This window comes from Molothrus ater, chromosome Z, assembly GCF_012460135.2.
Source record: "Molothrus ater isolate BHLD 08-10-18 breed brown headed cowbird chromosome Z, BPBGC_Mater_1.1, whole genome shotgun sequence".
Taxonomy (NCBI): Eukaryota; Metazoa; Chordata; class Aves; order Passeriformes; family Icteridae; genus Molothrus; species Molothrus ater.
The window spans coordinates 64,810,316-64,824,267 of NC_050511.2; the positions used below are offsets into that span (position 1 = coordinate 64,810,316).

At 42.0% G+C, this 13,952-nt stretch overlaps 1 protein-coding gene across 1 annotated transcript in view; it reads right to left on the bottom strand.

The window, feature by feature from the left end:
- Nucleotides 1-13,949, bottom strand: part of PCSK1 (proprotein convertase subtilisin/kexin type 1) — a 28,234-nt gene extending 14,285 nt beyond the window's left edge. The window contains exons 1-6 of the mRNA XM_036402735.2: nt 13,640-13,949; nt 12,062-12,166; nt 8,603-8,713; nt 6,212-6,358; nt 5,678-5,754; nt 3,970-4,058 (exon numbers count right to left, since the gene is read on the bottom strand). Coding sequence (XP_036258628.1) covers nt 3,970-4,058; nt 5,678-5,754; nt 6,212-6,358; nt 8,603-8,713; nt 12,062-12,166; nt 13,640-13,822 — 712 coding nt within the window. The 5' untranslated portion in view covers nt 13,823-13,949. The remainder of the gene's footprint in view (nt 1-3,969; nt 4,059-5,677; nt 5,755-6,211; nt 6,359-8,602; nt 8,714-12,061; nt 12,167-13,639) is intronic.
- Nucleotides 13,950-13,952: the final 3 nt, after the last annotated feature.

Here is a 13,952-nt window from a genome sequence, read left to right on the forward strand (position 1 = left end):
AAGTACTGCAACCACAGCCGAGTGCTGTTCACACAAAAAGTATTCAAGAAAGCTCCTGTCAGTGTAAAACAGTACAGTTAAATTTTATTTGCAAAGCTCAGTGTTTCTGTACAAAAATCCCACCACAAACCCCTTAAAATCTTCTTAGCTTCCTATTTATTTTTTCGTTCCTTCTGTAGAGACCAAAGAAGATGTCTTGCCTACTATTCCTGATTTTTTTCTTATTGCATTCTCTTTCTTCCTCCTTCTTCTCTCTTAGATCTGCAACAAAGACTTCTCAAACTGCTAAAATGACACTGAAATTAAACAGGTTTTATCAACATTACATTTATCTGGAAGAGTTCTAAGAGTTTTAGGACAAAGATGTAGTTCTGAACGTTCTGACCAAAGCACTTGTCCCTAGCAGTCATTAAAGGTTTTGCTGCCTCCGTGACACTGCAATTTCACCAGCTCTTCAATCTCCACCACAGGAAAAAAAAACCTCACTGTTTTTCTTCTGCCACGGTTTTTTTCTGCTGTGAGCAATCCAGAGATATCTAGTCATTAACAATTTATTAGGAGCTGCATGATCTAATCTCCTTCAGAGCAAGCCTGAAACTCAGTGGTACTTAAAATTCAGGTGCAGGCAGTTGTTCATCTGCACTGGATCCTTTGCTATGCAAAGCAACAGCTCTGCTGTCCAATGCTGGAAGACAGCAGAAAAAGCAGAAATCTGGCAAAATTCCCACTGTGGCATGGCTCTTACAGCAACAGCAGCAATGTAAGAGTCACCTCAGTCAGGATTCAGCCTGTGTTTACAAGCAATAAAAATGTCTGGGTTCCCTTGGATTTGGCAGGTTAGTACTACAGCAGCTGCACCATTGCTGGCAGTTGGTGAATTATGACTCCTCATTTTCTAGTATTTTCCACAAAATGGGGATTTTGCCAAAGCTCAGCAGGCAAAATGTAGTCATTCCATTAAAAAAACCCCAAAAATACCCCACAACAAAAAAACTCCAACCTTACCCTTGCAGCTCGGTGTCTTGTTCTTTTTTTTATGCTATCAAGCAGAGGAAAAAAAGACTGCAAGCATAAGTCTTTTCCTGACTGGCTGACCTCTTAATACTCCTAATACCTCCGAGATAAAGCTGAGCTTTATTATTTCATATTCATTACTGCTAAAATCAGACAAAGGAGTTAATCCGCTCTGCCACAGCTGCTCCACTATCACTCACAAAGCTGAGAAAAGCACCGAGGTATATCCTGTGCCTCAGGTACTAAAAACACCACTTACCCAGGATTGTCTTAAACTCAGAATGGTTTGATTACTCTTTTTTTTTCTGTCGGCTCAGAATTTCCAGATTCTCTCTTATGCCAAGCAAAGATCTGCCTGTGTGAAAGCGGCTGCAAGCCCCAGGTGAGAGCTTGCAACACAAAATGAGACAGTGGGAATGTGAGGAGTAGTGTGCACATACTTCCCACAGGAAAAGACAGACAAGTCTGCAGATAAATAATGTAATAAGGGGAAAACAGAATGAAACAAAACAAAAACCAGAGAACGCCTAAGAACAACGACTCCACACTGATGAAAACAGCTCAAGGAAAAAATCACTGCCTTGCCTTCCTGATCGTCAGAAATCCTGATTGCTCAAGTCAACTCAGGGATTTGATGACTGCAGTGATATTCCCGTAAGCAGATTCCAATTACATCCTCTTGCATAAACTCTTTTCTATTCTTGCTCCCATCATCAGTTCCACAAAATCAAAAGCAGGCAAAGCCCAAGGTAATTTCAGACACACATATATGTATCTGCCTGGCAGAAGGGCTATTTTTAGCAACACGCCACTGTGCACGAACTCTCAGCCCAGTCTTTTTTAAAATGGAGCTCCTTAATTTAATTTCCATGGCTGCACCATGGAAATATCATAACACGGTGGTACGGTCAGGTATGCATGAAAATACCCTGATTTATACCGGAGGTGATCGATACACATGTCTCAGCTCTACAAAGACCAAGAGGTGAATGTTAAAGGGCACTGAAAGTGTCACTTTGAAGACTGGCATGAAGAGTATTTTTTCTTCACACAGTGCACAGAAAAGCCCATGGTACTCACAGCCACAAAGTACTGGAGAGGCTATTCAGTGTTGCAGAATAGGGGCAGGCATTGATGCGGCTGGAGAGAACACTCAGGATCGTTAAACTCAGTACTTTCACACAAAACAAACAGGAAAATCAATGGAATGTTTTGTTTTACCCCTCAAGGCAAAGTTAAACCAACCTGTGATGCTGAAGGTTGGAGAGCAAGGTATTCCACATTGTCAGGGTTTCTTCCCCTGAAGCAGATATTGCTGACTATCAGAGAGAAGGCACTGGCTGTGGACCACTGGATTTGTCCAAAATGGCAACTGCTACAAGCAAACAGCCACTTAATGAAGTCATCCTGAACTAATGTCAAGTACAAGTGTGGAATGTGTCATTTCATGGATTGGAAAAAAAAAAAAAACAAACAAAAAACTAAGGGGAAAACCAGCCTCTGGAGAAATGAATCCTGTAGAACTTGGATCATCAAAAAAGCTTCCAGTGTTTAGCCACTCCAAATTTATCTGAATCTTTTGAAGACTTCTCTTATCTTCCACTACTCTTTGAACCTATTTTTCTTAGAGCCCTGTCTGGGTGTTTATCAGTCTGGTCACATCTAACAGCTCACAATTTCTTTCAAGTTTTCCATTCCTCCTCCTCCCCCACCCAAATGTATGTTGCTTGCTGGGTAATATGGATTGCTGGACTGCTTTTCTTCCTGTTATTTCCCTTTTCTAGATAAATCATCCTGCACAGATCTGTAGTTTGCATTTGCAAATGAGCACAGATCGTATGCAAATAGCTGTGGAAGAACCTCTTCAATAGATGCAAGAGCCTTAAAATATGGGCACAGTGGGAGTTCAGACATCTTTGCAGCTTCATCCATTTTGCCTTCCTTTGAAAATCTGACGTCTTCATATTATGAGTGAGATATTTTATTTAAACAGATCATGACAGCATAATGCATTATGGCAATGGCAAACTGCAAAGCTGACATCCATGACAGCTCAGTGGAGTGACTGGGAGCTGAAGAAACACCACGCTGAAATGGTGGGAACGACAGTTATGGGTGTCAATTGCCACTCGGCATCCCGTTGTTAAAAGGGAAAAAGAGGGAATAATGGAAAAAGGAGGACTGTACAAATAACTTCCTCTGAGCTAAATAACCATTTGCAACTGATACTTGCATCATGATTATTTCATGAACAACTAGCAGATTGAGTCACTGATTAAAAAGCAAAACAACGATATTGATTGGTGGGCAAGAAAGACTTTACTTGTTTTCAAATTTAACTTGTGGTGACAGTAGAGAAGGAAGGTGTTGAAACAAAAAGGACAGCAGTTTGCATGACTTGACTGACATGACCTTTTGAATGTGATTGTGTAAATGGAAACAATATGCTGCAAATATTGATGGGTATAATTTTGTGTACTCCTATTTTCAGTCTACTGAATCCCTCTCCTTCCCTGGATAAATAATAAAAAGTAATTAGTCCTTCATTCCTTAAAAGATACTGTCTAAACTCTAGGTAAATTATAAGTTGTTGCTATTATTGTTGTTATTGTTGTTAATATTATTAATTGTTGTTAATATTCTTAATATTATGATTACTCATTTTATTACTACCATCATCATCATCATCCCAGCTAGATTGTTGCTCTGGTGTTACATATTCTACCTATCTATCTATTCATAACCCAATTCTAGGCTTCATTAAAGAAATCCTGTCATGTACAAATGTCACTCAGCACTGTTGCCAGACAGGATTTTGAAGCTTATAATACTGCAAGATAAATGTTTTCTGAGAATGACCAAACATTCATATTTCAGATTAATGGTATCTGGCAATGCTCAGCATCTGCCTTGTTTCCATTCATATTAGACATCTAATTATTTTTTTCTCCTTACCTCCAACCCTGGAGTTGTAGGCTACTCCAACTCCACATTTTCTGTTGTTGGCTTGCATGGCAATTTCCCCTGCACACCGTGTCCCATGCCTGAATAAATACAGAAAGAATAAAGAACACATCATAACAGCTTTGTTGCATTGTACAGAAAGACTCGTCAAGGACCTTGATTTGTTCAAATTCTTCCTTTCAATTAATGCAGTATGCAGTTATTGAAGAGCTTTTGAGTTGTATCTACATGACACAAAAATACTTACTTCTCCTAAGCTTCATTAAATATAATTTTACCTACTTAATGCTCAAAGGAACATTTCCATGAGACGAAAAATGCTTTCTTTAATCTCACTGCAGATATCAGTATTTTAGTAGAGTGAAAAAATGGCATAAAATTATGGAGTTAAAAATTGGTCCTCAGACAGAAATATGATACAAATATTTTTTAATCACACATTTAGATATGTCTTTTTTAAATCACAGCATTTATTTAGGATTTCAGAAAGTGAGCCTTTAAAGTGTCCCTGTTTTTTCTTGTAGCAAACTCTTTTCTATGCAATTGTTGTTTTTTTTCCATGGGTGATTCTAATTCCTCAATACAGAAATCCTTCCCATAAGTCTCAAGGTAAGAGCATTGTATTATGTAATGCTACAGATTGTTATTCAGTGACATGCTTCAATGCTTCTGGACTGAATTCCATTTACTTATTAATAAAGATTAGAGACAATACAGGTAGATTTAAGAGATAATGACATCATAACAAGAGGATAATGGCTACTTTCTCTAAAATAACACTGTAGCAAAGTAGAAATACCATTTTTCAAATGTCTTATTCATGGCTATATTATCCTCAGACTGATCTTTCTTTTTTTCCCTCATGCAATGATTTATGTTGTGAATGCTACGGTATTGTCTGATAGGAAACAGGGAACCAATGCATCAGTTTCTTGCTATCTGTACTGAGTAGTGGCATCCTAATTTGTTTAAAAAATTGACTGTTTTGTGTACCATCTTCTAGGGAGATCCCTCCTATTCTCTTTCTTATGTACAAAATCCATAACTGGACCATGATGGTGAGGGACGTGACCAGTTCTGACAGACCCATCAAGAGACACTTTTTTTTTGTTTTGTTTTGTTTTTTTAATTCCCAGTGCAAAGCAGAGAATTGAAGTAAAAATATACTTTGGGAGGTATCATTCCAGAAACACACTGAGACACAAGAATAGATTATTCCCTTCACCTTGCAAAAATACCTCAGCACCTTACACATGGCATGAAAAAATTCAGGACATCATAGGGACATTACAATTATGAAGTTCTTCATCTAGGAATTTTATCAATGTTGTGAGAATGCTCCTGTAAACTGGAACACAGGAGGCTCCTTCTGAACATCCGATAGTGATTCTTTACACTGAGGGCAACTGAGCACTGCCACAGGTTGCCCAGGGAGGCTGTGGCCTCTCTTTCCTTGGAAATATTCAAAAGCCATCCTGATCATGCTGGGCAGCAGCCTCTAAAGCTCCCTGCTTGAGCAGATGACCTTCAGAAGTCTCTTCCAAGCTCAACCATGCAGTGATTCTGTTACACAAATTCTTCCTCTTATAAAATAATTGCCACAGGACACCTACATAGAAATTTCTCCGCTTGTGTCTTCTAACACACAAACTAACACTGTAATGTTTTGTTCTCTTGAGACAGCTGTGAAGCTACTCACTTGTTTTCATTTGTTGGGTCATATCTAGGGAAGGGATCATGATCATTGTCGTTGAAATCATAGCTTGCCTTTGGGTCCTACATGTTAAAAAAAAGCAGAATTAATTCAGACAACTAGGAAAGGCATTTCTAAATTGCTAAAAAAAATGGGTTCTAGAGTCTGTATTTATTTACTTGATGTGCCTCATATTGGCAGCAATCAAGCTGGTAGAATTTGATGGCCATTAACAATTCCATAACTTTTTCATGGAGCTTTAATAATTTATCATTAAACCACTACATACAAATGTGTCTGGGAATTAAATCTACTGCAGGAAAAACAAAACAACAAAATACCCACCCCACTACCATTGCTAAGGGACATTCAGCCTCCTGTGACACAGACCAGGCTCCAAATCATGCCTAAGGCAAGTATTTCAGTCTCTGTACTGCAGGAGCTGACTTACAGAACAGACAATGAGCTGGGGAAGAGTGTCTGTTTATCCAATTTACAACTGGTTAATCTATTCCACAGCATTCTAATGCTCAAACTCACATAGTTAGCATAGATGTCAGTGTGATTCCACTCCAATCCATCGTCCAGGACTGTGATAACAACTCCCTTGCCTGTGAATCCTTTCTGCCACACAGGAATAACATGGAGATCCAGTTTGGGCAGGGATGGAGTAATTCTTGTATCTTGCTGTGGGACAGAATGGATTCAAATATATCAACATTTTATCCATTTATATCACCAAACAGATCCAAAGTCGTATTCTAAAGATGCTGTAAACAATCTCAAGCCAGAACTTCGCTCAAATTTTGCAAATACAAACCAAAAATTAATTTCATCAAATACTTGTGGGACTGAAAGATTTACCCCACTTCTCGAATATCCCTGAAGACCACTCCAGAACAAAAAAACACCTTGTATTTTTGATAAGTAGGCAGCAGAAACTGAAAGGAGTGGTGGGGATGCACTGATGGACCTTGGAACACTGGGTTAATAATCAGACCTGCTAATGTTTGTTCTTTCCATTTGATGAGGAGCCAAGACAGTGCCCGCAGTGCAATGAGCTGGATTTCCTCCAAGTGTATTTTCTCCTTGGATGTTAAAGTTAGCCAGAGCAAAATAATTAATGGGTAAAACAATTAAGGTAGTCGTTTGGTTGGGAACAACTGTGCTGAATCACAATTTTCTCTTTACTACCCTCGTTGGTGTTCCTGTGGTAAATCAGCTGGAAGTATGAATCATGTATAGCCTTCTCTTCTGCAGCAAGTTTTTTGAAGAGTATCTCCTGAGTGGGTCATTTTCCCCCTCTAATGCTAAAGGAGCAGTACATATGTCTAATTTAGAAAACATGCTTACAGCCACCAAACAAGCAGAGATGTAAAAATAAGCACTTTCTTTCTGTTTCTCTGTGCACAATTACGTTAGCTGATGGCAGGTTTTCTGTATGTCTTTGTTTCCAAAGAAATACTGAATAAAATGCAAGGTTTAGGAAAAGAAATTTGTTATGGGGATGAAATTTCTTTCATATTTTGCTATCTGTACCTGACTGCGTCCATTCAGGAAATTATTTGAGATTTCAAGCTCTGTTCTCTTGAATCCATCAAATAATATTTTTTTCCTGGTGATGTGTGAAGGTACACAGGATAGAGCTAAAACTGTTGCCATCAAGTCAAAACATAAGGTAATAGTCAGTTATTCACTACAAGGCAAGGAATATATTTTTGAAGAAAATGTCTAACACTTTTATGCATTTAATCAGAGAAATTCAATGTTCATTGCAAACAAGGATAAACAGTATGTTTTTGTTTCTCATGTGTGAAAACTAGAGGAAAAAATAGTGAAAACCATAAATAGGTGGGAAAAGGAACTAAATCTCCTGGAGAGCAGAACATTGCCAGGATTTTTTTCCCCTGACTGCTTTTATGAATCATGTGTGTGTTTGTGTATTTGTCTAATATACACATCTTGGAAATGTCCTGCTTTTTTGGTTACAGGCAAGGAAGCAGACAGACATTCTGGATTAAAGAAAAGCTAAATTCTTTCAGATAACAATATTTTTTTCTGTTCAAAAGATGTCTGCAGGAATCTTCATGGAAATATTTTATGCTATGTGGTTTATAATTCATCTTCCCTAGCTCAAAAGAAGGAAAGTAGCCTAGATTTTGGTATTATTTCTCTAAGATGAACTGAGGAAAAGTATTTCCAGCCACTCAGGCCCCATTTGTGCTTGACCTTTCTTTCTGATTTGTTATACCCACCTTTAATCCCATCTCTATTCTGAGTAAAAGCAATGAATCCTAGACTGAAGGTACAGCTAGGTGCACAATGGAAACACAGGCTCTTGGAAGAAACCATGTAAAATCTAAATGATCAACTGTATTTCTCAATTGACACATGCAGACAGAAGCATGTGGAGCTCAGGAAATTTTTTTTTCCCTGAGGTTTTGAGCAGGTGAGCAAGATTTAGAGACCCTCTAACATATAAATCCTAGTCCATATAGCTGAAGGTGCTTGTCACATGCATGCAGATGCTTTTGTTTTCATCTAGTATATGTATTCTGCACTACCAATTTTAATAAAGAAATAGATGGCCAGCTTCAGATATGGTAATGGACTCTTACACAAAAAACCACAAATATTTTAAAATTATCATTAAAGTGGTTTTTAACTGCTTACAATTTGTGATATCATCCCCCTCCCCCATAGTAAATAGCAGCTGGATTGGCATCTAGAAACTCTGTAGAAGTGATATTCCACAGAAGAGAGAAGGTTGTCTGAAAATGCTGTTTACAGAGATCACTCATTTTTGCAGTACATGCTAACGAAAGGGACCCTTCATTTATTCCCCTCGGTGCAGTCACTCTGATACTGGTAAAATAATGCAGCTGGTGGCACTACCACCTTCTCCAGCTCCACAGGGCAACAAATTCTTACCAGATACCACTGCTGATTCCACATAGGGTCGTTGAAAAGGCTCTCTGCTGAGTCTCTCACGGCGGCACGCTTAGTTCGCTTTTTTTCATACTGCTGCTCTGCCCATGACACCTGCAAGTATTTGTAAAAATATGATAAATGAACCTCTTCAGTTTGGGACTTTCTTAACCTGGAGTATAAAGGCTTTCGTCACACAGAGAGATTTTGGTGCCTAAAGAAAAGTGAGCAGCATTCAGTACAGAGAAGAGGATTATTTAAACTGTAGTGCAGTGAGATTTAGGGGAGAGAACTTGGTGAAATCACAATACTATAGAATCAATTCACAGAAAATCATTAAATACAAGTTAACAAGGAATTCATGTGAGTGACACAAGACAGGTTTTTACATCAAATAAAACTGTTTAGTATGGCTAGAAGGTCATCTAAACAACGGTGCTTACTGAAACAAGGAATACCACGGGCCTGCTTCTTTCTCCTACTTATCATTTATTCACTCTCTGTTGGGAGTGAAAAGGCAAGAAGAAAGATTGTCTCTGGCTTTAGTCTAGCAATAATGATGATGCTGTTACTCACAGACCAGCTGGACCTCCAAGTCTCCTTCCTAGTGGTGTTTTGAAAAGTGGTCAATTAGCAAGCTATGAATATTGGACTAACTTCATCACCAGCATAATTCCACTTAAGGCAACTGAAAGCCAAAATGCTTCAGTGTGCTTTGATAAAGCTTCAAATGAGTTGCACAGCCTTTGTGCACAGACACAGCAGTCTCTAATGCACTAGGTTGTATTTTAAATGTGTACTGCCCTTGAATGCATTACTGAACCCAGTTCAGATGAAATCCTGATGATGATGATGCCTCTCTCTGTGCTGTGTGCTCTTTTTGGAAAGGGAATAAAACATTATTAGTTGGTCCTTGTGTGATCCCTCTGACGCAGATATGGTTGGTCCTTTTCATCCCAAATTCCAAGCAGGCAAAGAAAACTCAAGTTCAGTAAGATTGCCAAGATCCTGTGACAAGCCTCTTATGGAGGGTGCCTTGGATCTAATCTTTTACTTTCAAGCTCTGAATAGATTCTGTTCCTTTTATCTCCTGTCATTGAGCAGCTTTATGATCCTGACATCTATCACCATATATGAGATAATAGTGACTCAGAAGTTATGATTAAGAAGTATGATTTGATTAAAATGCAATTTTGTAATGAAAGCCTAATGAAAATTCACTACAAGAACATAACTCCTCTAAAATGGTATCTGCATTAGGCATGTTTATGATTCTCTTTGCTATATATTTAGTCCTAAACCCCCTACAAACCTTGGTCATAGAGGATGAATATACCCATGCAAGTGTGGGTATTTTAAACTGCTCTATTGATATCTCTGGCCATACATACTTGTGCACACATTGGAGTAATTACCTCTATCTCTCTTCCCTGCCCACAGCAAAGCTTGACCTCTTCACCACCCAACAGTAATTAGCAGTTGACAACTTCCACACTTGTTATTTCTTTTCACGGGGAGCAAGTGCACTGAAGGGAAATGAGCTGAAACTCCCGAGCACATATGTCAGGCAAACAAGCAAAACATTTGTCACTCAGCAGCTGGGTGAGGTTCCAACCATCCTTCTCCAGCAAAACCTGAAGGCCCCATGCCAAATCTCCAATCACTGATACATAAAGCAGTAAAAAAAATTCTCAATTCAAATCTACTTGCAAGAAAGTAGATTTGGAAACTAGCGCAAATACTAGAAGAAGGTAGGTAACCAGATAATTATATTCCTTCAATTCACAGCCTTTATCTGTTTTACAACAAACACTATAGAAAGCATATAAATATTCAGATTAGAGCCAAGTTTTACCACAACTTTCACACTTAACATACCGTAAAATTCATGAAGGCATTATACAAACAAAAACAGGATTCCCTTTTCTCTCTTTTTTTAAAGGTTGAATCTAAATCTTTTTAAGTAGGCTGCTGCTGAACAAGAGCAGCTCCTCAGTGCAAAGGTCCCTGTGTAACTACACAGCATTACATGATTGCTTTGTGTTTATACACTTACATAATGCATAATTACATCTCATTTATCCACGGAATTAATTTGCATACTGGATGGTAAATAAAATGGAAATTGGAGTAAATTTAGCAAATCACCTGCAGCAGTTTGAATCCAAGAATGCAAGGATGCAATAATGTCTGGTAGCAATATGACACAATCACTTCCATTCTGCTACAATTTTAGGACATGATGCATTGAACACTCTCATTCTTCCCTGTGTAACAGATTAATTTGATGCAGTAAGCCCAAAAAAGAGAGAGACTGCACCCAAAACTCTGGTCCTGAACACTGTATTACAATGGCATGAAACATGTGGTCATATAGGCATAAATTAGTTTAGACTGAATCTGCAGGTTTGAACATCCCAAATTTAGGATTATTTCAGCTTTAACTGTTAGACCCATTCCTGCTTGCAAGGAAATAGATGAGATTGTACACTTGTGAAAAAAAAAGCAGGCAAAACAAACACCCTGTCTTGCCACACAGAATATTTCCTCCTAGTTGACATTTGCATCTGAAACCTCCAGATAGAAGATTACTCATTCTGCAGTGATTTGTCCTTATATGATAATTTGCTGGTTTTGACAACTAGGTTACTTCATGGTTTGGACAGCTCATATTGTCACAATGATTGTTGCAACAATGCTGAACTTAAAATCAAGTGTTGTTGTTGTGACATTTCCCAGAAAATAGTTTGTAAGAGAGGCTGACAGCTTTCTGGTCTGCTCTTTAAATTTGTCATGCACCTCAGTTTTTCATTATGGTTGCAAACAGAAATGCTTCTCTCCGAAATAAAGCCGGACAAACGAGGGGTCTGCTTCACCAGTGGGTTGTACCTTAGACCCCTCTCCAGAGAACAGTTTGCCTGTTCTCTGATTGCAGTGGCAGATCATTGTAACAAAAGAATGCAAGTCTGGAATGTGTGATGGATCTTTTGAAAAGGGATTTTAGCTTGTTGTAGAAGCCAATCCAGCAGAACATCAGCCCTTTATCCCTGCTTCTCTTTTTTTTTTACTTAATATTCAGTCACTTTAAATCAAACCTAATTCACATGGTAATTGCACAGACGTGGCCTAATTAAACTTAATGCATCTATGGATTTTTACTTTGAATCCACCCCCTTGGTTCTCTGTTCACATTTTCTTCAGTGGCACATCAACATCTGAAATTCCGGTGCTGCACATCTTAGATCTTAATTTGGAAAGCTCTTGTAAAATATGTGGTAAGGGAGGGTCAGACTCTGCCTGTGAATGACAGAATAGTTAAGTATTATTCAGCAGGAGGATGGATGGCTGAATATATTAGACTTGCAAAATGAGGAAGGCCTGCCTATGACCTCTTTACGAAGCTAGCGGTAAGGAGACAGAATTTAAAAAAAAAATTTAAAAAAGAATAAATTTAACACTTACCCTCTCATCATCAGAAAGTCTCTTAGTGATATGAATAGCACTTCTTCGGGACCGTCTTGGGTGACTCTTATGCCTGAATAAGTAGTGGTTTTTCAGTGATCCAATCTGTAAGACACAGACGTGCTTTAATTATCAGGCAGTATTTCCCCACTGTGAGCAAGTACCAACAATCAAAACCTGAAAGAGTTCACGCTGCCTTAAAGACAAAAGAGCAAGAAGCTAGCCTGTAGGTATTTTTAATCCAAACAAGGAAACACTCTTCCAGTAACAAGTGCTACTCTCAGTCTGTGTGCTGCTAGAAGAAGCCGGGGGAGTAATTTCATTTGGCCCACTCAAGTGCAGTCATTACAGCTGCAGGACTCAAGTTACACAGCACTTGCACTAATGACCACTACACTCACGGACTCACCTCGGCAAGGCTACATCACCAGTTTCATCTGCTTTTCCTGCGTTTCAGCTGCACAGGTGTGAAAAGCTTTGCATGGCTTCAGACACCTCACTGCGGGGCTGGGTTGTTCAGGCACCCACTGTAGCAGCATTTTCACTCGCTCAGCAGCCACCCGGCCACCGGGCAAGCCATGACCACCCCGCTAGCTTTGAATACCCCACTCTGCTAAGGACGGGCTCTTTGACAGCTGTGGGGGCAAATGTGCCGGCTACAAGGGCAGCAGGACCAAACCCACACAGGTGCCATCACGCGTAGGTGGGATACAATTTCGCGTAGCTGGGATCACACCTAAGGGATTTGGGAGTGCGTTGAACGCGGCCGTGCCCTAAAGCGGGGCTGGGCAGGCGGCCAGAGGGGGCTGGCAGCCCCCGGGCAGCATCGAGGACACGGAGGGGGGCTGGCCGCGACCCCGACCACGGCGCCGGGCCGGGGACACCAGGGTCCCAGCGCTGGGGGACGCCGTGCCCGGCACAGGACCCTCGCCGGGAGGTGAGGCGAAGCTGCTCCCTCACGGCGGTTACTCATCCCTGACAACGCTGACGTCACGGCATCCCAAAAAAGCGCCCGAGGGATGGCTGGAGAGAAGCCCCGCGATGGCGATGGAGCCGGCGGGGCGGAGGCGGAGCGGGGTCGCAGCCGACACCGCCCGCGCCTTCCTCCTCTTGCCCGAACTGCCGGGGGAGAGCCCTGCCCGGTGCCCTGTGGCACTGCGGGGTGCACGGCCGGTCTCGTCAGGAGGAGCGGGGTGCCCTGGCTGACTCTGTCCGGTCTCCTCAGGGAGAGCCCACTGCCCTGCCCGGACCCCTCCAGGGAGAGCCGGACCCTGCCCAGTCCCGCCAAGAAGAGCGGGAGCGCCCTGCCCGCTCCCGTCAAGGAGAGCCGGAGGTCCCCGCCCGCTCCTCTGAGGAAGAGCCGAGTCGCTCTGCCCCGTCCCCTCCGAGAGAGCCGTCCCTGGCCGGCCCCCGGACCCTGGGAGGCTGCGGTGGGAGACCGGGAGCTTTAAACTCCCCGGAGCCCCGCGGGCGGCAGCCGGGCGCAAGTTTGAGGGAGCGGGGAGGGAATGATGCTCGCGGGATGGGAAAGGAGCCCCGTCGCGGAGCGTCCTGCGGGTGTCCCCCGCCCGGCCGTACCTGCCCCACCAGGTCGTAGTCCAGCTCGTCCGCGATGGCTCTGGCAGCGTCGGGGCCGGCCGGGATCTCCGCTGCCCACTCGTTGAGGAAGAGCCGCCCGGCGCTGCCTCCTCGGGGCAGGGAGCAGGCTGCCAGGAGCACGGCCAGGGCCGCGCACCGGCCGGCCCAGCGCCGCCCGGGCATGGCCGCGGGACGCGGGATGCGGGATGAGGGATGCGGGATGCGGGATGCGGCGCCGCGTTGCTACGCGATAGCGCGGAGCGGAGCCCTGCCTGCCTGCCTGCCGGCGCGGCTGCCCGAGGCACACAGACCC